The 25,803-nt window shown below is 41.3% G+C and overlaps 1 protein-coding gene across 1 annotated transcript in view; it reads left to right on the top strand.

Annotated features, from left to right (window-relative positions):
* CHN2 (chimerin 2) overlaps positions 1–25,803 on the top strand; it is a 163,527-nt gene that overhangs the window by 83,529 nt on the left and 54,195 nt on the right. The window contains exons 4-6 of the mRNA XM_054816406.1: positions 6,485–6,516; positions 9,601–9,714; positions 11,719–12,004. Coding sequence (XP_054672381.1) covers positions 6,485–6,516; positions 9,601–9,714; positions 11,719–12,004 — 432 coding nt within the window. The remainder of the gene's footprint in view (positions 1–6,484; positions 6,517–9,600; positions 9,715–11,718; positions 12,005–25,803) is intronic.

Raw genomic sequence — 25,803 nt, 5'->3', positions numbered from 1 at the left:
GCATCAAGAAGAGATGTTTGCATATCCTCTTCTCAAAGCCTTTCAAGGCTGAAGATTTCATGACCACCTCTGCTTATTTATTTAGTGTTTAATTATTTTTAACACTTTCCTAACATCTAAGCTGTATCTTCTTTTTTGCACTTTAAGCCTATTACTCCTTGTCATGTCCACTAAGCGTGCAGAGAACAAATTATTTTCTCCTGAAAGCTGCCTTTTTCGTACCTGTCTGCTACGGCCTCTCTCTGTCTTCTTTTCTATAAGCCAATCTCTTTTCATGTCTTTCACATTTGCTAAATCCCTGCTCACTCTAATTATTTGCTCCAGTCTTTCTTGAGATGTGGTGCCCAAACCCACACTCATTATTCCAGGTAGAGGTTTTCTGAGTGGACGTTGCAAGGAGAGGATTACTCTGAGGTGTCGTCGTTGTCTGCATACTTGTTTTTATATCCCAGTATGGCATTCTGGTTTTGGCAGTTTTTTGCAACAGACAGCATCAGTGATTTGTGGTCATTTTGTGATCTGTAACGATGCCAGGATCCTTTTCTGTGGAGACCTGTCTAGTCATCGCCCCTCTGGTATTTTGAATGATTTTGGCATCTTGCTCCCAGGTACTTTCTTGTCCTGGAGGCATCATAGCCCCTCGCTGTCACGTTGCTGAATGTATATCCATCAAGTGGCCATAATGCTGGCGTCCCCGTGGCTCTGTAACTGAATGACAAAGGGAGCTGCAGACTTCCAGAACTATTCATGTCACCTTTCTCTCTGGAGAGCCTCTGAAACATGGGCAGCGCAGGTGGAGTATGTTCTGGGGGCTTGTGCATTGCTAGTTTCTTTCTGAGGAATGTCTTTGCTCCTCCCTCATCGCACAGCAAAACTATACGAACGTAGTCATGAAGTTACGTGGCCTGGATAGGCTTGTCACATGAAGCCTGTCCCGTCAGTTACGTTGAATGCCATTGATGGAAAATCTTAGGAGAAAAGACCGTCTTTTCATTATGTGTGTACATAGTCACTATCTATAACTGGCGTGTCCTTGGCCGGGCAGTACAGATGTTACGTTGCTGCTACTCCTGCCAACAACATTAGCAACAGGCTTTATGACTTTTTGCAAAACCAAGAGTTGCTTCTCTTTGAAAACGTTGATGCCAGAAGCGCCTGATAAGGTAGCAGTAAGAAAGTGGTAAAAAGGGAGTGAAAAAGGTAGATAAATATTTCCCTGCAAAAAGAATGTTCTCCCAATTTAAATTGCTTAAGAGTCATTGATGTGAAATAATTTGTCCTATTTGGAGGGAAAGTTAGATGCGTTAATTGTTCTAAGTAGAAATTGTTCTAAGAAAAATTTTGAGGCAAAAAGTTATGTTATACAAGTGACAAAGTACAACATAGTTTTTTTACTTCATTCTATTTAATGGGGACTTAGAATCTTCCTTAATCTTTTTCTTAGTTGATCATAAGACTAAAGTTTGCAGTTGGCTCATGACAATTCTGCCAAAAGGTGAACGATTTGGACAATAAACTCCTTTTCTGTACAGTCTGTTTTTACTGGGCTTGTCTCGAAAGCTTCTTTTCCAAATATTCTTTTTTTTTTATGTCAAACTGAGCTGAAAAGTATATTTATGTCTAGTCAACTAGAATTACTGAAAAATAATTAAGATTGTTCCAACCAGAAAATATATCAGATTAAACTTCCTTTGGGAAAACACCTCACTGCCTGCTCTGAGTGAACGCACCGACATTAATAACTCTTAGATCGTGTTTCTCTGCTGTTTCTGTGTACTGGGGAGAAGAACAGAGAGCCAGGTGCAGCTACCCACCTTATTGTTTCCCTTCCCCTTTTACATTCTCTTCATGGATGTATTAAGTCAGTGGTTGAAATAGGTAGATATACAGTGTTATGCCAGGCTGGCCCTTCTGAATTACAGACAGATTGCCATCCTAGAGGGATTTCTGAATTTTCATTCCAACATTTCTAGTTTTCAGCTTTGGCCACTGGATAAGGAAATATGTCTTGTGCAATGAAGCTGAAGAGAAATTAATTTTTTCTGAAATTAGGGTTATCTTGTGTCTGTGGTAGTTACTTAGGCAGAAAGAATTCTTCAGGGTATCTTCAAAGCTTCAGTGCAGTGTGGCTTAGATGTCAATGCTTGCAATGAAAATCTATCGCATTAGGGAATGCTCACCTCCTGCCTGCATGATTCCCAGTAGTTTTGTGATGAGTTATCTTGCAGAGTGGTGTAGGATTTTAATACAATAATCTGTACATTAGCAGGAGTATGTCATGCCGGGGCTAAACCATCCTGACCAAAAGAGGAGCCACAAAGCCCAGGGCATTAAGATTCAGTAAACTTCAAAATTATGTAAAAGTAATATATTGAATTAGCTTAGATAGCTAGTGTATTTTTTTGAAGACGACTTACTTCGTTCTCAGTGTTGACTTCAAACCCCAGTACAGCTGACTCCACACCTTGAAGAATATGCTGTAACACTGTAAAAAAAACTTGTAAAACTAAACCAAGTGTGTAAGTCAGGGGTTTTTTGAGGTGGGGAGAGGCAATCAGGGTTGGCAGGCTGGGAGTCAAGGCTGGAGCATGCCGAGTGTCTCAAACATGAGCTTCCAAAGGCCTTTGGAGAGAGCCAGGAGAGCTGTGCTGGGTTTCGTTTCTTTGAGCACGCTTCAAGATGAGGTGTCGTTGAATGTTGCTGGCTTTGTAAGGGTACTGGATTAGTAGTGATTTAGGCTGGTTTATCCTACTTCTTATTTCCTGACCAACTGGATTTTAGTTTCAAACAATTTTGGCATTCACTGATGATTCATAATTCATACAACTGTGAATTTCGGTAGTAATTTTCAGTGTTTTCCACCTGGTTTCTGGAACAATGACCGGAAATGGCTGCTCTGCAACAACATTTTTTTGGTTTGAGATTGTCAAGAATACCTTTTTCTAAGCCAGAAAATTACCATCCCACATTTGAGTTGAAAGATGCCACTTTTAGTGGAGAGGCAGAACCCATTTTATTTGTCCTCTGGATGGGAGTAGTAAAAGCAAGATGTGGAGTTCTTTAAGGCAAAATATATTTTCATTAGTGAAGACCTACTATTTGCCTTACGTAATTTTCTTCAGTTTTGTACATCGATTTTGTCTGTTAGCGTAACAGTCCTAAATGATTCAACCCCTCTGATCTCTCCCCTTGCTCAATGTCTAGGAAGATGGGCCAGAGTGATAAATAAAACCAACTGGGAAAGGTGGCCCTTGTTTCATCAAGAAATTGTGAGGGCTATATGGAAAGTGACGGAAGTGTGCTTCATAGCCATTATCTATAAAAAACCCCTAAGTGTATGTGTCCTCAGAATAAGGCTGATTATTCTGGGCTCCTACCACTGGGAAACAGTCACTTTTCTACCTGCGGATATTCTGTTCTTTCCACGACTAACAATTCTCTTAGGCGCATCTGCCTGACTTTGTGCGCACGAGCCCATTTAGAGCAGGGGAGGGAGAGCTAATCCCAACTGAATTTCGGTCACCTTTGCCTTCTGGGATATATAGAATTTCCCTTGAAGTTTGTACAGAGTCTGCGGTTGGCGCAAAACAGACCTGCTGGCTCCTTTGATACTTTTAAGCCTCTGCTCCATCAATTGTGCAGGCTTTTGGTTTATTTCCAAGTTCAGTCCAACATTCTGGTTTTGATCTAGAGACCCTGATGTTATTTTGATCTTTTATCTCGCTGTAACTTTGTTTCCTTGGGTTTGTTCCTGGCAGAGAAGTTGGTTAGCAGCAAAATGATTATTTCAGGCTAAAGGTTGTGGTGAGCACAGGAGAGGATTTTTAGATTCTGGGTCACCTGCATGGTCTAGCAGATCTGGAACTTCATTTCAGGGAATACTACAGTATCTTTCTTGCCTGAAGCCAAGTGCTGAAGTTGTGACCGTTTTAGACACGTGGATGCTAAAAGATGCTGGAGTGAAGGTTTCTGTTTAATAGCAGAGGGGGGAAGAATATAGGATTTGATGGGCTTTGTGTGGGTTCTTGGAAGAACAAATCTTTTAGTTCACGGACAGCAGGAAAAATGCAAACCACAGTGTCCAGGGGAGTTCAGTCAGTTGGTAGTTAAATGATAAAAATTTCACAGATAAATATTTATTTTTGCATAAATGGTGGCATGAGAGGGATACAAAATGTGCCTCCATTTGCTCAAGGAGTTATTTCCAGATTGCTTTTATACTGTTTATATATAAGTTTATATATATGTATATATGAATAGATATATATTTGGGGGGGGAACTTGTGCTTACAGGTCATTTTAAGGGTGAGTGCTAGTACTGTTAACTCTTTTCTGAGGTAGATGAATGTATCAGGTTTTATTCTGTGTGTACATACAATCAAGGCAAATCTGCATTTTTGAAAAGCAGCAGATTCTGAATCCTAGATGAAAGTCATGCTTTACATTCTGTGGTGTAAAGGTTTTATTTGGCTTCCTGTGGGAATGAAAGTTTATTTGTTTGTTCCTTGTCATCATTTTCATGTACTGAGTGGCCTTTGTTTCCATGAAAGAGAAGATTGCATGTGGTGGTCTCACCTAACCCAGCTTCTGATACCTATTTTTTAATTAAGTTCCCAGCTAAATATATGCTTTGAGGGTCATTAAGGTCTATAAGGATGACAAGAAGGCAGCACAGTTCCAAGATAATAAAGTCATGTAGTGCTACTAAAGATGAATGTATGAACAACCTCCTTTCTGAGGTAATATGGCTTTTCTTGATTATTTTTTTTACTTATAAAAATATAAAGTTAAAAAAAAAATATTGAATTCCTACAGTTTCTTCTCTGAGTTGCCGTGTATGCACATAGAAACACAGCACCTGCGCTTGGCAATTCCTCTGATTTTGCTCTCTCTTCACTTCTGCGTTTTCTTTTTCCTGTTGTTCCTGCCCCTCAGATCTCAGAAATGTTTGCATCAAGGTATTATTCCTAGGCAGGAGTTCCAAGGGTATGATACTGCTATTGTTAGTGCCGTGCTGGAAGAGAAATGCCAAGCTGGGAAAGCAGCACAGTGAGGACTTGATTGAACTCCCATCGGTCACCCATTGAAGATTCTCATTATCTTGTACAGACTTTTGTTCATCTTGCGCTGTATTGTAGCCTTAGTGACTGCAGGGTAGAAAGTCAGCTGCTTCGGTTTAGTGCGTGGCGTGTAGATTATTGAATCAAAAATGTCACATTTATGCATTTGCTATTCAGAAATTAAAAACCTTTATCAATGTAAGGTTTTTATGAGTGAAATAATGAGATATAATAAAAACAAGAACAAGGGTCCTTGTTTCCAGTCAGATAAAATGGTGAAAATTCATTGGTTTTATCCTAAAGGATGAAACAGTCTTGAAACCACAATTTTTCTTTATGCGTGTCGCCGTGTATGAAGCAGTAATTCCATTAATATGGACAGCTTTACTCAGGTATGCACTCACTCAGGGGTTGTTTTTTTTAATAATCAAGAGCCTTTATGTATATCTTGTATTAAGCTCTGTCACGCTTACGCATACAAACACTGGCTGAAGTTACAGCCCGGTAAGATAACACTATTGATAAGTGCCACAACTGGAAAGAAAGAGAGAGAGCACATCTCTTTATAAAGACACTTAAATGCATGCCTATATATGAATACATCTTAAAACCTGAAGATTAATATGCAATAATCGATGGAGCCTGTGTGCGCGGTGAGGTACCTCCGAGAGCCGGGGCAGCCGTGCCCCCTGCCGGCATCGCCTGCCCCTGCTGCGGGGGGTACCCGGATGGGGCAAGACAAAGGCTGATTGATGAGAGATGAACTTGCTTTTTTGCAAATTTGCCAAAAGATTGAGCTCTGAGAAACTAGTCAAAATGTCAGACGTAGCCAAAGTTTCCAGATAAGAACACGACGTTCCTAAAACTTGGTTTGAAGCTTTTTAAAGTAATTGGGAGTTCTTCTGGCAACTTTCAGTGTACTTTGGAGACTTCAAGGAATTTAAGACTAGATCTAAATCCAGAAACCTTGTTTCTCCCAAGAATATTAAATTTTTTATCTTTGGTTGGTTGCTGTATATAGGCAAAAAATGTTTTTAAGAAGCTATAGGGTGTATAACAAAAATAGTCTTATTTTATAGTACAGACATTAGATAGGCAAAATGGCAGTAAACTATTCTTTATCCATTTGATCAGATTTTATACAATTATATGTATTTTTTATACAATTATGTCTGGTTTTGTCACCATTAATACATGTTATTCTTCCCAGAAATCCATCAATAGAACTACCTCTTCTGTTTTCATTTTTCTGTTCTTCTGTGTACTTATGTTCCAGCCACAGTTTTTAATCTGCTGAATTTCATCACTTAGATGGGTGCAGTAGTCCTCATTAATATTCTTAATAAACTTAATTTATTTTTATGTAGTTTATTTAAAATTGAGTATGTTCTTAATTTTTTTTTTCCTTTTTTTTCAAAATTTAGGTGGAGAACAGACCAAAGTATTACGGAAGAGAGTAAGTATTCTCCCCTTTTAAGTATCTGTTGGGTGTATCCAAAAGCTGTTCTTCTAGAACTTAAAAAAAAAAAGACACAATGGAGGTCTGATAACATATTTTATTTTACCTTTCACTTCAACTGGGAGCTAAATATGTTGATGGCCTAGTAATTTAATTATGTTACAGTCTAGTACTGCTGCTCGCAGTCCACGGACTGTGCTGCAGTGTGATCCTGCATGTTTATTTTGCTTTTCCTAGGACAGTTTGGGGAAAAATTATTGGCTGGAGTATTTTTTCCTTTTATTTTGGTTGTGGCTTTAACCTCCCAGTGGTCCTGCAATGGCCTGGGGAGGAGAGAAGCAGCTTGCCTCTCTCACTGCCTTTCTGTGTATGTTCCTATACTTTCAGCACCCTACGTGGTTGTGGAAGCAAGCGCGTATGCTACTGCATGGGTAAACGCTGTTCTCCCTGCTAAACTTACGAGGTCCGAAATACCCAGAGAAGAGGTGTATTTTTGTTGTGAGGAAAATGACAGACCACTGGAGTATAATTCCTTTGTGCTCAGCAGTCGTCTTGCCAATAAATCACTTGAAAGGGGCTGGGTCTTGCCCTGGCATGGAGATTTGGGCAGGTGAAGGAAAAGCCACGGCAGTAACCACCCAGATCGGGCATTTGGCCTTTACTGGAGTAATCTGCCGAGGCCCTAGCCCTTATTGCTAGCCAAATTACTTAGGTCCCATGTTCTATTTTTTCTTGCATCCCAGACACATCATCTGTGTTTAATGATCCTTTTCTACCATCAAAAAACCTCAAGAGCCGGTAACTTTGCCCCTAATTACTGAAGTTCCATTTTTAAAGCGTTATCTTTGACAACAGGGAATTCGGATCTAGCCACTAGAGTACAACAGAGCTGAAGACAGTACCTACCTGAGCAACCCATCACACTTCCTACAGCAGGACTTGTAAAACCATTACAGCAGCCTTTACTCCAGGAACCTGCCTGGCTGTTGACGTGCTCTGGGTTTGTGGAGCAGCAGGGCTGGCAGGAACTGTGAGAAGTCACCTCGGTGAACCGTCCCAGGCAAGAGCACATTAGCTGTTATCATCTGGAAAGATTTCAGGCCCACTGGGGATGGTCCTATAAAAGCACTTGACTCAGTGCTCAGTACTGCTTGGAAAGAGAATCAGGGATTTCTAGGGAAAGAAACAGAAAATATGTAATGATATTACTATATAAATATATGATGTAGCTGCATTTTAAATAGTGCATGTAATTCTCGTCCCTCTTTACCCCTTCCTCCTCCCTCCGTTTTGGAAAGGCTGTAGAAGAAATGGGAAGTGCAGCAAAGTACAGCAGTGGAGCAAAGGGATGCTTTGAGGAAAATGAACAGGTCTTCTTCAGTGGGTGTCCAAGAGAGGGACGTACACAGTGTCCCTCTCAAGTTCATTGCCACGGGGTACTGCGGAGGCCAGAGGCATAAAGATATCAAAGGGTTTACAAGTGAGATTCTCAGATTCATGAAGGGTAAAGTCACAGCTGGTGGGACACAACTTCTGGCTAAACCAGTGATGGATGGACAGGGATGTGAAGTGAAAGAAATATGTCACCGCTCCCTGTACTCTTTCCGTAAGCATTTATTGTCAGCTGCTGTCAGAGGCAGGCGTCTGAGCTCAGGGGATCTTGTACTGTGTACAAGCTGGTTTTATGACCTTATAAAAATGTACCAAAAACATCCATGAGAAAGCTTGGATTACCCAGTCCTTATGACCCACGGTTAAAGAAATTTCACAAGTGCCCCAAGTCTCCTGTCCCAGCAGTTTCTTAAATTCATCACCAGAAGAGCTTTTTCCTAGTATCTAACCTAAAGCCTGCTATATTTTATAATGAGCTTCTGGTGGCAAATGGCCTATGCTCATTATTTTTAACTGGAGTTATGAATTGCCGTGAGTTTACTGGTAAAGATAGGCTTAAATTATGTCATCTAGGGGATGCTCATTTTAATTTGGATGTGGCAGTAAATGAGTGTGTCCCCACCAGTACAGACAGAAAGTGTGAATTAATTTACATAATTTTGAATAGAAAGTCACTCTGGAAAGATCACCTAAACCTACTATTTCCAACATGTATTAGTTGTGAAAACACAACGTAAAGAGAACAAAACAACAATTGCATTTACATCCAATGTGGTTTTCTTATCTTTCACTACCGAGCCAGAGGCAGTGTTAGAAATGTGCCACTTCATATGTGTTGTCAGAAAAGAGAAAATGCTGAAGGCCAGTATATTTTAGTGCCTTTTTTCAGACAGCAGCAAAAAATAGAAACTTTCAAAATCTCTGAGGAGACCCTCAGACACTTCCCAGCTAGCAAAATGTGTGTAGGGCTGTAAAGACTGCATTTGTACTTATGGAGAGATCACTGCTAAATATTGATTATTGTAAGGTTAATTGTGCATCCTAGGGCCTCCTTTTGTCTTAAAATAGCAATGACAAAAGAATCAGGGAAGTATTGCTTTTTTTCCAAACTGAATGAGGAACTCACTGAAATACAGAGAACAGTATTTTTGTCAAGGCTACTCTGAATCTTCTTCAATATATGCAGAATAGAAATTAGGTAATTGTTGCTATTTTTTGTCTCAGTTTCCCTTACAAATTTGAGGAAGCAATGTGAATGTATAAATAAAGCAAACATAATAAGAATGACCTCTCATTTTAATTTAAAGTCATCTCCATTTAAAAAAAAACAGTGCCTTTGTGCCTGGTTTTCAATTCTGTTGTAAGGCCTCTAGAAAGGAAACAAGGAAGAGGGGCACAGACTGGTAGAGGAGAAAAGTTGTGAAAAGATGGGGCATTTACAGGAAAAAAATCTTTGGGTGCGGTTGAAGTGACTTACACTGACTGAAACTGCATATACAGTGTAATTTTTGTTTTGCCTCCGTGCGGGACTTGCCCAGGCTGGAAGACCGCCCTGCCACTTTTAGATGCTGTCCTGATGGCTTAGACCATGATGCTTTGCAGTGCAGAAGTTTTCAAATGCTTTCTGAGGTGGAGGGGAAGGTGTTTCTGGTCGGATTGCTCTGAAGTCACTGAAATGTCTTCCCTTAGGTTTCACGGGATCATTTCTCGGGAGCAAGCAGATGAAATACTTGCTGGCGTAGAAGGAGCGTATATTCTTAGAGAAAGCCAGCGGCAACCTGGCTGCTATACTCTTGCTCTCAGGTAAATGCTGTTTTAATAGAGGCTTATTGTGCAAATATAAATGTGTTTAATGGAGGAGATTATGTCAGTCTCTTTTGGGTGAAGTCTATGTCCTCCATTACTTAATCCACTTCACGGTGTCAGTGATTTTACACCCTCTTGTCAGCAGGTTGACCATCACAGTACTACAGCCATTCAGTCACTCCTTTAGCACTTGGCTAGGAAGTCCCTTTTCAGAAGCAGACTGTGCCTGTTTTCAAAATTTTTACTACCTAGAGTACACATTACAACCTTGAGTGTTGTAAAGATGGAGTTTCTCCTTGAAAACTGTGTAAGAGATGTGAGGGAGTACAGAACTGGGGAGTGTCCCGGCAGAGGACACAGCCAGGTTGTCCTCTGAGCTCAGTGATGTGTTTTACACAAATATCGGCAACCGTGGGCGATAAATAACCCTGGATAAACCTGGAAAATCATGAAGTCCAGTGGCTGACCAGCTGTCAAGGGCAGCGTACTGGACTTTCAGTTTCTTCTGGAATTCAAGCTTGGCGTGAAGCACAGGATGCTGCTGCTCAAAGAAGTGAGAGTCCGCTGTTCAGCTGAATGAAAGATTCAGCGGGAGCCCAAGCAACAACCTCGCTGTCCCTCACGGGTGCCTCTCCTTGAAAATACGTCTGCCCTTGGCTTAGCTGTGCCATTCAAAACCTGCCCACCCAACAGTCTTAAAGCTGCTGTGGGTTAGCGGCAAGAGGACAAGATATTCTGCCGGGTTTTGACAAAACAAACTCCTTGGTAATATTTTGCAATGTTTATAGCATTATTACTGCTGTGGGATATACACAAAATAAAAGTCTGCATTTTTACCCTTCTGCTGGTAAGCCAGAAGAAAAAATTCTTTAAGGAGTTATCCCAAGTAGCTGTGATACAGTGCTGAAATCATCCTCAGAATTCATATTGATGTGCAGATGGTAGAGCTGGAAAAGCTGGTGAGTCATGCCAACTAAAAAGTGGTGTAAATTAAAAGCAACTTTTGTCAGCTGAAAAAGAACAAATGTAATTTTTTAGGGTTTTGGAGAGAGATTTCAAAATAAAGAATAAAAAGAACTACCACAGGATGGGGATTATGGCAAAGTGTTGTGTTTTGACACAACAGCATGATTTCTAAATCCATCCAGATAATTATTTGTAGAATCAAAACCTGAATTTGATTATAAATTGGGAATTCATATGAAAAATGTAGGTGAAAAAATGAGAGGCTTAAACAGTTGGGTTTGAATGCCCAACAAGCTATGCAGACATGCGCGTTTGGTGCAATATAGGACCATTTAACCCAATGTCGTATCTTTGAATCCTTTAATCAAGAATGGGATTCCAACCTTGGTGTTATAAACTGAACGTCCTACTACAGCACTTTGCTTTTTAAAACACTTACAAACCCCCATAGATTACACCTGCCATAAATAGGGCCACAGTTACCCGCAGAACTTTGGGTGTTTATTTAGGCCTCTGAATTAGGAGCTCAGTCTCCCTGGCTTCCTGCCAGAGGGTGATTCAGATCCTTAGGGTTTTAATTACTTGCTAGAGATGCCCATCTCTCTTCATTGACTGTAAATACGTCCGTGGTGGTTAAGCATCTGCTTTCTGCATCTCAAAAATGTTGTGGGATGGAAGAACCCTTAACACAATTATGCATCCTGGTAGAAGGTCTTGTCAATGCAAACATGCCTTTGCGATTGCTGCGGTAGTGCCATTAGGATTTAGATTAAACCCTGTGAACACAGCTTGTTACAGAGAATTGGCCTCGGTTCTGTAGCCCCCTCCATGTGATGGAGTCACGTTTGGGCTTGAACTTGGGTCCACCTATCCACAGACATCTAGTTGCAGCCGTGTGCATGTTCCAGATGTAACCCAGATATGTAGACTCGTCAGCGAAATTACCTCCTGCGTGTTTTGCCAGTATGAATTCTCTTTCTCACTCTTCCCTCTCTCTCTTTCTTCTCTCCCTCCTTTTTTTTCTGGTATTTGCAGATTTGGTAATCAGACCTTAAACTACAGGCTGTTCTATGATGGGAAGCACTTCGTTGGGGAGAAAAGATTCGAATCAATCCATGATCTGGTTACAGATGGCTTGATAACATTGTATATAGAAACAAAGGCTTCTGAGTATATTTCCAAAATGACAACAAACCCCATCTATGAGCACATTGGATATGCCACTTTGCTGAGAGAAAAAGTGTCCCGGAGGCTGAGCAGAACAAAAAATGAATCAAGAAAAGCAAGTGTAACGAGTGAAGAAAATACTCCAGTTGAAAAGGTAAGTATTAAGTTTAAAATTTTTGCGATCAATACCAGTCTTTCTATCAAATCTAAGAGAAAAAGTGTTTTGTCTAGAGACCATTTTCTATTTTTCTGTACTTCACTAAGTATTACTATCCCACTGAAAAGTTTATATCTTGTTAATGTGATCTTGGCTCCAAACTAATGTTTGACTGGAGCTTATGATGAAAGCTTTCTAAGTACTGAATGCAAATGTTTTCACTGTGTAAATATATATATATATACACACACACTGGCTAACTAAGGAACTGCATCTAAAATTGTTCACAAGTTATGTTTCTTTGTCCATGTATACTCAAGCATATTCCACAGTAGGATTATGAAACTGGTTCCCACTGATCCTTCACCACAGCTCAAGTTTGTTATCTTTCCGTTCACAGTGCAAAGCTCCTCTTTTCTGCCAGGTCTTTGGTGGATGGGTCTCAATTTGGGATATTGCGTGTTTTCTTCCCTTTCTTCTCGTGGGTCTGAAATTGGGATATTGCGTGTTTGCCTCCCTTTCTTCTCATTCTTTTCATTTGAAGTGGGCTTTCCTTGATCTCCTCTCATGCACCTGTATCCCATAGTATTGTATGGACAAGGACTTATTTACATGATGATAAATTGAGAATTTCATGAAGTTAGCAGCCATCTGAAGATGTAAAATTAGAAATTGTTTTACATATGAGAAACAGTCTTGTAAGCACTGACATGTGGATATTTTCATTTCCCAGGTGGTAAGGCAGTAAGAACTGTCAAACAAAACTTTTTTTTGAGTCCAATGTTTGTGCTGAATTGACTTACTGACATTTGTAAGTGTACTTCAGCAGTGTGACTGATGATTTTAGTGTTCAGTGTGCTGGCTAGCTAGTTGGGAACTAGAGCCGGTCTGTATTTGGGAAGCAGGGAGTGAATTTGTCGTCATGTAGCAATATTCAGCGTGAAAAGAAATTGCTTTTTTTTCGTGCATCCTCATCACTCTAGGATGTTTCTAGCATAGTTATTATCTGTTAGGTTCACATATCTGCATTGGCTGATTATATACTGATTTGGATTTCTCAGTAGTAATAATTGCTCAAGTAACTGACCTGACATGTAAACCTATTAATCCTCTATAACAAATTAATTCCATTTACAATTACATTTTTTAGGGAAGGCATATTGTCACAGGGAAGTCCTTTGGAGAACAGCACAGCAACAAGTCTTCCATTCAAGTTTTATTTCAAAATGAATCCACTGATGACAATGGGGTTTGGATTCAATAGTATGGTATTGTAATATGCAGGAGGAGTGGATGCCATAGAGATGGGTTTTATGCTCGTTCAGTTGATTCCTGTGATTGGACACTGGGTGGCTGTGAATGCTGTAACAGGCACAAGAAAGTGAATTTTGACTTTATTTGAGCCACCATGAGAAGTAAACATAGTGCAGTGTGGCAGATTTTTTTGTGTAGATGTGTCAGAGTAGTCAGGGAAATGACAGAGAATGGTCCAGAGGATGTTCTGGGAAAATTTCTTTTATATTGAGAAAATACTGGACCATCATCGGGATGACTGTAAATATTATTACCTGACTGTAGTGTAATAAAGCAATTGTGACAGTTAAAAATCATGCTATATTCTCTAGGAAATCAGGAGAATATTTTTTGCAGAACGAAAAACACAATTTCAGAATTGTGTTCAGTTTTACTTACAGTTCTTGCAGTTAAGGAGCAATAGTCTTTTCTATCTCTCAGAGGGCTCTCAAAGACTTCAGAGGGGTTTGTTCTAGTACCATACATTGCTTAACAGTGTGTTTTCTGTCGTGCTTGGGATTAGATGTCGTTTTTCAGGCTGGGCAGTTTTGAATAAATGCTGTAAAAACCCTTTTAGACCAACAGAAGGCAAACTGTTGCTGAAGGGGCCCCTGCCCTCTCTCCTTCACCACCGCCTTTTTGCCGACAGATGCTTTTATGCAGCTACACAGTAGGTGACTCTAGAAAACAGCTCCAGATTAAAACTAATTCAGCCAGAAGAAAAAGCACGTGAATTTTTCAGCCAGACCCGCTACCTGATCCACCTCATATGGGTGGAAATGCAGCACAAAGGCGAGGGCAAGACTTTCTTCTGATGACAGCTTAAAAAATGATGATATTGGCTTAAAGCGAGTGGAGACCTGCATCCTTAGTTCCAGGTACCTGTGCTTGAAAATGTTTAGACTTAATGTAACTTGCTGTCGACAGTGAAAATACACCTCTGAACCTCATTTGAGATTGGATTAGGTCATCTTTTGTATTGCAGCTGAATGAAATTAAAGTCTTTAGAGTATTACTTACCTCCGAGGTGGTTCATGATGCGAAAGGCAGTACTGTGGGTCCTTACCCTACAAGGATTGGTGCTCATCTGTATTTCCCTACATGCAGGCAGTAGCAGCCAACAAGACTGGGCTGCGTGGCTGCGTTGTCGTGTAAAAATAACTGGCTTCAGCTAAGCCATTACGTTGTTGGCAAACCTCTCTGCCTTCCTCCCACTGAGGGGAAGCAGCAGAAGGAGGAATAGCAGCTGTTTCTGACATATTTTTCTTGCCAGAAGGAGTAGGAGCAATCATAGCTACAAGAGGAGCAGGTCTAAATAGGCAAGGTGGTCACAGGCTGAAGACCTGCTGCAGCAGCTGAAGCCTCGCTATTGATGTTTAGGACCCCTAATGGGCTTCTCTACTGGGACCGGTAGTTTTCCATCATCTCATGCAGATCCATGTGAAAAAAGATTACGTCAACTAAATTACTAGCAACTGAAAGAAATTCACAGAAGTCTATATGGTGAAGCCTACCACGGTTGCTTTTGCTTCATATGTTCCTTGGGGAAGCTCGTGAGAAGTTTGGACGGCAGGGGAAGACTCAGGGGCCGTCGTTCCCATTTCTCGCTCACAGTAACCTCAGATAAAGCATGGACTGGGCTTTGGAATGAACCGGTGAAATACTGAGCATTTGTCAGTAATAGCATATAGGGACAGAGGAGGATAAAGGGAATTTAATGTTTGTTTTTATGTAAACTTTAGAAGTCCTCTAAAATATAAAAATAATAGGAGGAAGTGGTAGTTCAGTGAGAGTTGTATCAGATGTTTTGCTTGAGGCTGTCGTGTGTTGTACAGCATTTTAGACAAAGGCCATGGTTTGCCCACAAATCGAAACCTTCACCCACTTCAATTACTCCAATAAATTTCAGACTGCTAGAAATAAGTGAATGAATATTCAGCATGACGTTTTCCTGCAAAGTAAATTCTTTGCTGCGTGTGTGAAAAATCATTGAGTTTCTTGTAAGGTGTGTTTTCTCTGGCCAATTGAACAGGTAGAATGTCAACTTTTTTTTTATAATCGAGCTGGTTTATTTGAAAGTACTGCCTGGAGTATTTTGAACGTTTCAGAAATGATGGAGTGTGGAGGGGGAAAGCCGTACATGCAGAACAGAAACTTCCATTATTTCTCAAGAGGAATGTGAGGATTCAGCGCTCTAAGGTTAAGCATCGGTACTCCTCTTACAGATTAGGCTTTTTACAAGTGAGATTTTCTTTTATACTGAAACCAATTCCAGAGTGTGAAAGTGCAGCTGAAGGCATTCGTCTCCTTAGCGGGTTTGTTAACACCATCTGGGGAGTCCGCTCGTTCTGTCACCTCCCACGTCGACAGCGGAAATTATTCAACGTCTCAGTCACTCCAGCGCCGCGGCTCCCCGTGGGGCAGGTCGGTGGAAGGGGGCTGCCGAGGCACGGGCTGGCGGGAAGAGCCAGCGTTCGGATGAAATGGCTGGGTACTGCCTGGGGTACCTGTCTGTTCCCATAATGATAATTTCTTCAAGGTTGTAATTAGTGGAGTCATGCCCATTCCAGAAGGGGGGGTGTGATACATGGGGCTGGATTAAGCTGTTGTTGTTCGTGCCTTTTTATCTAACATTTTTTATAACAGGCCTAAGAAAACATTTATGCCTTAAGATACTTAATGCCAACATTTTATCCAAAAGTTACTTCTGTCTAGCTTTAAAGAGGTGCTAGATTTGTAGATAAAGATTCCAAATTTTAGTCCATATAGTTTAACAGATCTTTAATTTGAAAGGAGCCACAAGGATTTTTGGGAATGAAGTGTTGTGAGAGAACAGCATGCTGCAAATACTTCCTTAGCAGTGCACGTAATTGTCATTTTAATGGGATCCAGCTTCAAAAAGGATTTCGGACAGAGAAATAGGTTTTTTGTACAAAGAACATTTGAAGATTTTATGTCGTCTGTTTACGGTTGTGATTTAAGCTTGGGCAAGTTGTGATCACCTGCTTTGTGCTCTGCTTACGGGATGCTGTACTTGGGGCAAATGAACGTATGCTAGAAGACGTAGGGCAGATAAGTACCTGGTACTGGTATGTACTGTAATTAATTATCAGTAATTCACATTACTGGTGAATGTAGGGAAACGTAACTTGCTGGAAGCAATTAAACTTCACATGTAGGAGAGAGAAAATTGCAGTAGTCTGTCAGTAAAATACATAGTTCTGAAACGTTTACTGCTAACACATACCATGTTATCCTGCAACTGCTGCCTTTACTGCGTCAGCGGTCCTTGTGTCCCAGGCTAGGAGAAGAAAATTCTTCATTTCCAATCCTGCATCAGCAAGTGTAATTTGGGAAAATATATTCAAAGAATTGAAACGTAAGTAAATGCAAGCTGGAGTTTTGTCCATGCTTTAAGGAGGTAAAAGCTGTTACGGTTGCTGATGAGAAACCATCCTGGTTCCTCGCTCTTGCACTTTCATTCCCACTCCTGTGACCTGCCCCGTGCACTGCCGCAGCCACCCCGTGCCTTGGGTGGGAGCCAGATGCTGTGACACAGTGCCCTGGGTCGGGCAAAGGCTGTGCCCCACACCTTGGTTTTTTGCTATGCTGGCCTTACGCAGGAGCAGTTCCTGGGTTTGGGTTGCCTTACAGCTTCTCAAGTATTCCTGTTAGCACGGGGGACGCGATGAGAATGGCAGGCTGGACTTAAAGAAAAGCTTTGGCAGCGGTTGAGCTTAAAGGATTTGCAGAAAGAATGATCTTAACCTATCTGACAGAAAACAAACTGTTGGTAAACGCAGTAAAGATTAAGGAAGGTTTTGTCAGTGCCAGGTCTCCGCTTACTCAGATCCTGGCAAAGCTCTCGTCAACTTCTCTCCAAGTAGGATCTGGCTCAGTCAGTTCAAACATACCAGTTGTACATGAAATATGAGTTTGTTTGGAGCCTGGGCTGGAGTGCTTGTTCAGCTCTGGTTGTACATGCCAGGAGCAGCAAGAGGCATTTAACGATGATGGTCTGTAAAGAATAGTGCAGCATTTTGAGCTCAGCTAAGAGCGAGCTGTACGTGGAGGCTTCGCTTAACAGCAGGACAGTGCAGAAAACTGTATATTGCTGCTTGACATGGTAACCTTTCTATCTGTTTTGCTGGAACTCATTACCGGGCATTTAAGTGCAAACGACAGAGCCCACGGTTAATACCGCAGCTAGAACTAAAGAGCTGAAGTGATAAGCGTATTACGGAGTCTGGAAGGTTGTAGATTTCCTCAGCAGAAAACCCCACGCAAATAATAGACAGATAAGAAAGCTACTCCTATTAAGGCAAAGGTGACAGAAAAGGAAGAAAAACTTAGCTAGAAGTAGTAGTTGGTATTACTGTTCTCATTAGTCATGCTGCTCATACACAGTTTCCCCCAGAAGAAAATGCAAGACTTCCAGGAAAGACTGTTTTCTAACCTCCCTTAATTGGAGATGTAATCTGGTTATGGAACTAAATTTTTTAGGGGCACTGCAGTTTTCCTTACATCAAAACTGTACGGAAGACAGCCAATTCTAAGAGAATCTCTGGTTTGGTTCAGGTTTTGTAACTATTTACACTTCTATATTGTTATTCACACCACGTCCCTTTCTGAAGGCCTTTCAGCCTCATCCTACCACTCCGTTTTTGTCTCTTCATTGAATTTTCTACAGGTACTGCCGTTAGCCAACGATAAAGAAATCCTTTCAGTCTTTCATTTATTCATTATTCTCCCCATTCTGCAGCTCCTCTAAACCTCTAATGATCCTACTACAGGTTGTTAGCTAGTGTTTAATTCTCTGCTGGGATGTCTATCCAGATGTTGAGCATGTCCTCCCACACGAGGGCTGCAGGGTACTGTGCTGCCCCAGCTGCGGATCACGGGGTTAAGAGGATAGTGAGCAGAAACATCTGTTCCTGCAGACTCTGGGCTGCAGCCACACTGATAATTTGACCCGGTGTTTTTTACATTGCCTTCAACTCCCTGGTTTCTGCAACCTGCATGGTCAGGACAAATTAAAATTTGTTCTACAGAGACATCAACAACCCACCACCTTCTTTTATTAGGGTTTACAGTTTCATTCCTGTATGCATATCCACAGAATTCACAAGGGACTCGTCCCCAGCTGATTTTCCCTGGAAGATGCTCACCCACCGCACTGATAAACAGCAACATAAAGCCTGTACATGAAGGTGGCCTTTATCTGCAGATTTCAGTAATACATGCAGTGATAAAAGGTGTGTGGCATCTTTGCTGCTAGAAGCAACAAACCTATACATCAAAATGACTTTGGGAGTAATTAATTCCTTTCATCAGTCACTCAGGCTTGGCCTGCAAGAGTAGCATTCTACACACAGGTTACCACATGTATGTACTTAATTGTAGCATGTCCTGACATGAGTACTTAACTACATACCCAACTGTCTTCTTTAAATAACTGTTAGCAATTCAGTACTGATTTCATCCGGAATACTCTTTGGTATTATAGGACAGTGAGGAGGGGTTAATACGAATGCAGTAGATCTACCAATATATGTATTTTAGCAAGCAGTTTTATATTTTGAGTGACAAATACCATCTCACTGAAAATATCGCTGGCTGATCATTTTCTTTTGCCTTTCAATGTTGGCATTCTTTTTGTATTTTCCAGCTGGGTCTCTTTGCAACTTCTTTTTTGTTTAAAGCATCATAAATATGAAATAGGCAATATATAAGAAATAAAAATAGGAAAGCTACCAGAGTAAAATCATGGAAAGTATCTTTTTCAATTCCTTCCCTCTGGCGGTCTATGTTTATGCAGAGGAAAAGGGACGCTGCTTTGTAGTTGACTGTGGCATTCCTAAATAATACCTAATGGTTTGCCTGATTAGGCAAGGATTTTTGAGAGGAATAATTTGGGCTCATTTTAACAGTAATGGAAATGGCGGGAATCGAGAGAAAGAGGGGTTCCATTACAAAGTATTTGCTTACATTGCTTCCCTGAGCTGTTAACATCTCTCCGGGTTCCTGGTTTATGTTATGTTATTACCGTCAGCTTAGGATTCATGACTTTTGCCTTAAGCAGAATAAATGATATGATTATGCCTGAAGAGAGCTTGTAAGTTGGAGACAACACTGATTTACACAGATGACATGATGCGACAGATATGATCTGATCCAAATGCTACTGAAATTAATGGGTAAACCTCCAAAGATTTCACTGGGTCTTGGAGCAGTTCAGGGCACTGCTAAGCACATGGAGCAGAGGTGAATATGAAGTTTGTTACCACCAAAGTGTTTCCCAGTCCAGTCTTTTAGAAAGGTAGCCAAATGGAGGTGGTGCAAAAACTTCATACCTGAATACCACAACTATAGATTGAAACTTTCTCAACTGAGAATGTCAGATTAGTACTAAAAGTGATTAATTAGGTATACCAGAACTGCTTATAGTAGTCCTAAAGCAAATGCCACTTGGCTTTTCAAGTACAGTACTGTATCTGCAGCTAGGCTCTGCTGAATACATAAATTTATCTTTTCCTCTTGGGTATTTTCCCAATTAATATGAGCATATTAATAATTCTAATAAAACTAAATGTTTGTTACATAAAACCCATGCTTAGTTTGATGTATTAAAAATAAAAGCCTTTTTGTCCTGGCTTTTATACTCTTTACATAGTTTGATGGTATTAAATTAGTATAAACAAACTTCCATAGGGATTGGGATGAAGCCTTCAGCGTAAACATTTCATTTGCCTAGTCACTGGAAAATGAAAAGCCATTTTTTGAAGTAAAAATCTATACTTGATTATCTCACATGAATCTTGAGACGCTGTGTAGGAATAGGCACCAAATTTTTACAAGCACCTCTAAACTGCCATGTTTTGATCTTGGAAGACAAGCTTTCAACTTCTTAAGAACAGAGATATATTTTCTCTTAGTGGAGGACTTGGAAGTGTCAGAAGGGAAGTGTTTAAATAGTGACTAATATTTGTCCTTTATATCTTGTTTAGAAAATAAGTGCGTTTAGTGATGTGCTTGTTTAGGTCATATGTTTGCTTGGCTAATTATAAGGAAAAAATAACCTGTCCTCTGTGCTCATGCTGGACATGAAAAGAGATGATAGGCCTGAAATACAGGCCTGGTGAATATGGTAGGTTAGCTATTAAGGAAGAAAAAAAAGAAAGAACAGTGAAACACTGGGATGGAGTGCCTGAGGGGGTGACAAAATCTCCCTCATCATAAGGCATAGAAACACATTAGAAAATATCTGGGAGAAATGACACAGGCAGCACTGATACCTGAGGCAGGTGGGAGAAAAACCTTCTAAAGTACCTTCTAGTCCTATTTCTCTGTGGTTTTCTGTGCCTGAAAAAAAATATTATTTAGGCTCTGATTCATGGTGTCTAGATGAAGACATCTTACCAACATAGCTAAGGAGCAGTTATTTGATTCCTCCCCATAGGAGGAAAGTACATTCCAGCCTAGAGAAGAGGAGGCTCTAGTGAGACGTTATAGCAACCCTCAATACATAAAGGAGGCCTACAGGAAAGATGAGGAGGAGCTCTTCATCAGGCAGTGCAGTGATAGGACGAGAGATAACAGTTGGAAACTCAAAGAAGGTAGATTTAGATTAGGTATTAGGAAGAAATTCTTTACTGTGAGGGTGGTGAGGCACTGGAACAGGTTGCCCAGAGAGGTTGTGGATGCCCCATCTGTGGAAATGTTCAAGGCCAGGTTGGACGGGGCTTTGGGCAATGTGGTCTAGTGGAGGGTGTCCCTGCCCATGGCAGGGGGGTTGGAACTAGGTGGTCTTTAAGGTCTCTTCCAACCCAAACCATTCTATGATTCAATTCTGAATTGTCACTTCAGTAGTGAGAAATTAACTGCAGCTACTATCCTGACGTCCAAGGGTTCCATGAAATGCCTAGTGCTAGCCAAGATATGCTAAGTTCTTCCTCTTCCATATCGTGCGCGCTCTGCAGACCGTCTGCCAAGGAATGACTTGGCTGGCTTTCGATGTCCCTACATGCTGACTGGCACTTGTCCCATCATGCTCTAGATATTGTCCTTTTTGAACATAAAACGTGTATGTCACATCCACTTTTTCCATACTCAGGGTGCAGAAGGTCTCACCACTGAGGCATGTGGGCACTCAAGTGAAGTCATGTGCAGAGCCTGAGCAAATGTCCTCTGTTTGATCGGGGCTCTCGCGACAGAGAGCCAACTCAGCCGCCTGCACCCTCACCCTGCAGCTGGGATACTGGGAATCCAGGTGTGGGGATCTCCCTGGTCACCTCTGGGCTGGATCAGCAGGTATCAGTCGGCCACAGTCTCAGCTGCAGGGCTAGCAGAGCTCGCTGGAGCTGCCAGGCAGGAGAAGACAGCAGCCTGGGCAGGATGACAACTCGTAATGGCCACAGTGAAGCACGTGCTGTTGACAGCGTTCTCAGCTGAGGCTTGACTACAAAGGTCAGGAACCAGTGCTTTTTATAACGGCTGATATTTGGAGAAGAGGACGCTGTAGTGTGAAAAGTACAAATCGTAACAATGGGCTCTTTCTTGTAATGTATTCTCAGCCCTGGAGAACAGTGGGACTGTGCACGGTCGTCAGCGTGGGTTATATAGAATGAATACTGCCAGTTAGACTTGATTGCCTTTTTGATAGATTTACAAAAGTACTGAATGAAAAGAATGCAGCAGATGCAGAATAATTGGATTTTTAGCAAAGTAGTACAATGTCTCATGAAATCATACTCTTGACATTAATTCAAATTGGTTGGCGCATGAACACGGTCACATGGACGAAAAATAGGTAGAGGAATTTCAAGCAAAGAATAAAGATAGGCGGCAGCTTGATAAGCTGGGGAAAAGTAGCTGATGAAGTACTGCAGGGACGGCAGTTTCATTTAAGATCTTTATTGATCTGGAAAAAGTGCAAACAAGACATTACCGAAAACTCAGGATGGTTTGTGCTATGATGTGACTCAGTATAGGAATTTAATCCCTGAAAACATAATGAGCGTCCATGACAGAAACATCAAGAGAATCTCAATTAGAAAATGTAAGAAGACAATTTGTCATATTTTAAGCCCATGGAAAGGGGCCAAGCCACATACATACCTGGAGTATCTCTTCTGTCGAGAGTGAGAGGGTTGCTTGCATTTAAGCCAGGTGTGCCATTATTAAGCAGGGGCTAGAGGTGAGGAAGGAGAACATTGCATAGCTTCAGAAGGAGTTACGTCTCCACTGCTTGTCAAGACAAATAGTTGTTGTTACACTTTGAAAGCCTCTTTCCCTGATTTTCTGCTGGTTCATCCACCCATCTAAACAATACCTATTACTGTGGTAACTCATTGTCCCCTTTTGGCACGTGGTAAGCTGAGAACAGTGCTTCTGCTTCTCACAGTGATGGTGCCTGGCTCTTAGGCAGGGAGACGTGGAAAGCTCTGCTTCCTTCACTCCATGCCCATGTGCTAGACCAGGTGCTGTTTGGCTGGTGGTATGAGTCAGCTTTTCCAACGTCCGTCAAGCTTGTTTGGGATCTTGATAGCGGCGGTGACAACCCCCCTGGTCAGTTCTTGGTGCCTTCTGGATTGCTCACGGCAGTCTGAGGTGTGGGCTCCTCAGATGAGAAAGATGGGCTGGGAGTGTAGCTTGCCCTTTTGGCAAAGTCCATCAGGAGCTAAACAGTCCCTGAGGAGGAAGTTACTTCAATGAGAAAGCCGTAATGTGGTTTTTTGGGGGGGATGGCGGGGGTGAAGGTGGAGAAGGTGTCTCCAGATACCTCTGCCAGACGCTGTACCACCTAGACTTGCAGGGAACAGCTTCGGAGGAATTATGATTTATGAATGAAATTGTCCCAATTAAACACTAGGTGGCATATATACTTAAGAGTTTCCAGTGACTGTATTAGGGCATCTTATGCTGCTGACACCCATTTGTGCTTGTGCGATGAGTGTAGTTTCATGGGAACGTGGCCACCTGATGCCTTTTTTTAACAAGTATTCATTCATCTTGTTCTTAAAAAACTTGACGCAAAGACACCATTGCTTACTTCAGCCTTAAAGTTATTCTTTAGCTTTAAAGTCACTTCTAAATTAATACATAGATTATTAAATGCAGTGTGGTAAGGAATAGGTGTACATGGCAACGGTCCTACAGAAGGTCCAGTCTCAGAGGAATTCTGTAAATAGTGAGAGGGGTTAATATGCAAAGATACAGTATGATTTACTTATTTTACTTGTCTGAAAGGCTGAATGTAGGAATATATAATGCATTTTAAAAGTCAAATGAAGGAAACTTAATGTTTCTCCTTACATGAATGAAAAGCACAGCTTTTGATTTCAGAGCTGGTATTTTAAGGTAATAGCATCCAGTGGTTTGGGCAAAATATTCAAAGGCAGAAAATATGCCTTTATTCTGTGTCTGCGTGACACCTGTTAAATCAGCCAGGCTGCAGTATTCCATATGCTGCTGCTTCTCCATCGGTGAAGGAGTAACTACACCTAGCTTACAGAAATGCCTTTTCACGTGCTACATCCTTGAGAAAACGCAGCGCTACAGCTGTCACTGGGGCAGAGCACTTAGCCTCTACCAAAAAAATACCATGTTTAGTATGTCTGCTCTAAAAATTCTTAATTCTTCCGATGGATATTTTAAGAAGACAGATCGATATTTTTGACTAACTGCAGATACCATGAAGATAAACTTCCCCAGCGCAGGAGATATCCCTAGTGCTGGTTGTGCAGGTTGTTGCAGCTCTCCCTGGAAGGGAGTTGTAGGTTGCTGACCCACATCCATCACCGTCTAGATTTCTGAGATTAATCCTGTCATCAGTCAGTCTGCTTTGCTGTAACTCGTGTATGGACCTCTGAGTTGACAGAATTGGTTATAGCTGTTCAGTGCGAGCTCTTACAACAAAAGCGGGACATAGAAAAAGGGAGCTAAATATGGAGGTCTGAACAGGGATATGCTCATTATGCCAGCACTGAGGAGTGTGGAAGATAGACCTTGCTATAAGAACAGGCTTATAAATTCTTTCCTTGCCTGACGCTGGCTGTGCCCTAGACATGCCTGTCCTCTTCAAGGGGAAAAAGAAAGTCCCTTTCCCCTTACCTTTTCCATCCTCTCCTCACCCACAAGAAGGGGGGTGTAGCTATTGTATTATCTGATGCCAGGGGATGTGGTGGGGCAAAAGCTGAACATCTTACAGCTTGCCTTAGGACATCACAAATGTGTCCAGAGCATCTGTGCTGTGGCATCAGGGGAATCTGGTCAGGCTCGGACCACAGAGATGAATTATGCCAGTTTTCATTTTCAGTAGTATCTTTTGATGCCCATATTCTGTAAGGTTTTTTTATGTCTGTTATTTTCCCAGCTCACAGGAAAATACTAGTAGACCAGCATGTAATTCGGACAGTGAACTGAGGTCTGCTGCCCTGCACAGAGTGGTTGGATCCCTAGCCACTGCTGGGCTGCTTTCACAAAGCTGTGTTTTACAATATAAGTACATAGAGAGACACCTGGGCAACTCTTTCAAATACATTACTTCTATTTATTGATATATTTTAGGAAGTAGAGGAAAAAATAATTTCCTTTTATTTCTCTCTTCCCCTCCCTTTAATTTGATTAATCTAATCAGTGCAGTTTCCTAAATCCATCTGGTCTATAATGCATTGCCGAATGTCAGGCCAAGTGAATTTGCAGACAAAGCTTAAGGCACTTCCAGAATGGCTGAAAATGAAGTATACTGGCAGAGATTGGGCTAAAGAGAGTGTCTTTTCAAGGACATTGTTTAAATCATTTGGTTTCTCGTAGACCTCAAAGTACTAGAAATTAAGGGAAAAGGCTGGATTATGGTTTCTTTGTGGGCTGGCAGAATCCCAGTTGAATAAAGTCAAGTCATCATTTGATGTAACTTGCTTCTTATGAGACGCTGCGTGCAATGCAGGATTCGTATAACTTCCACATGATGCTTTGTAGGGAATCTTTCCATGTGTGGTTTTTTAATAAGCTCTGAATTCAGTGGTTTAAATTTCCTTCTCCACATGTGAGCAGTGTACAAACTATCATCCAGCTATAGAGGCTGAATTTCATGAGAAAATACAAAACCTATAATTTCCTTTGTTCTATTTCTCACTAAATTTTATGTTGCAAATTTAAAAAAAAAAAAAGGTAAGTAGTTAGGATACATGTAGCATTTTCTCCCTTTGCAGGTGACAGTGCATGCTCTACAACAAAGGCGTGATACTGCCCTAGTTGAAATGAGAGCGAGCCTGCATAGCCACCGGTCAAGGCACATGGGGTCCCAGAACTAGAAATGTGGACAAGTATGTTGTGATACACATCCACAGAGTCCAGTGCCTTGGAGCTGCCTACTGAACAGGTACAGCGTAGGCAGCTCGTACAGCTGTTTCAGGCGGCTTGTTCGATAAATACGTCAGCTCAAGTGCAGTTCACGGAGCACGTGGGCTAGGGCTCTGACCAGGTTACCTGGAGACCGTGGT

Source organism: Grus americana, chromosome 2 (assembly GCF_028858705.1).
Source record: "Grus americana isolate bGruAme1 chromosome 2, bGruAme1.mat, whole genome shotgun sequence".
Classification (NCBI taxonomy): Eukaryota; Metazoa; Chordata; class Aves; order Gruiformes; family Gruidae; genus Grus; species Grus americana.
This window is presented reverse-complemented; position numbering and strand designations above follow the sequence as displayed.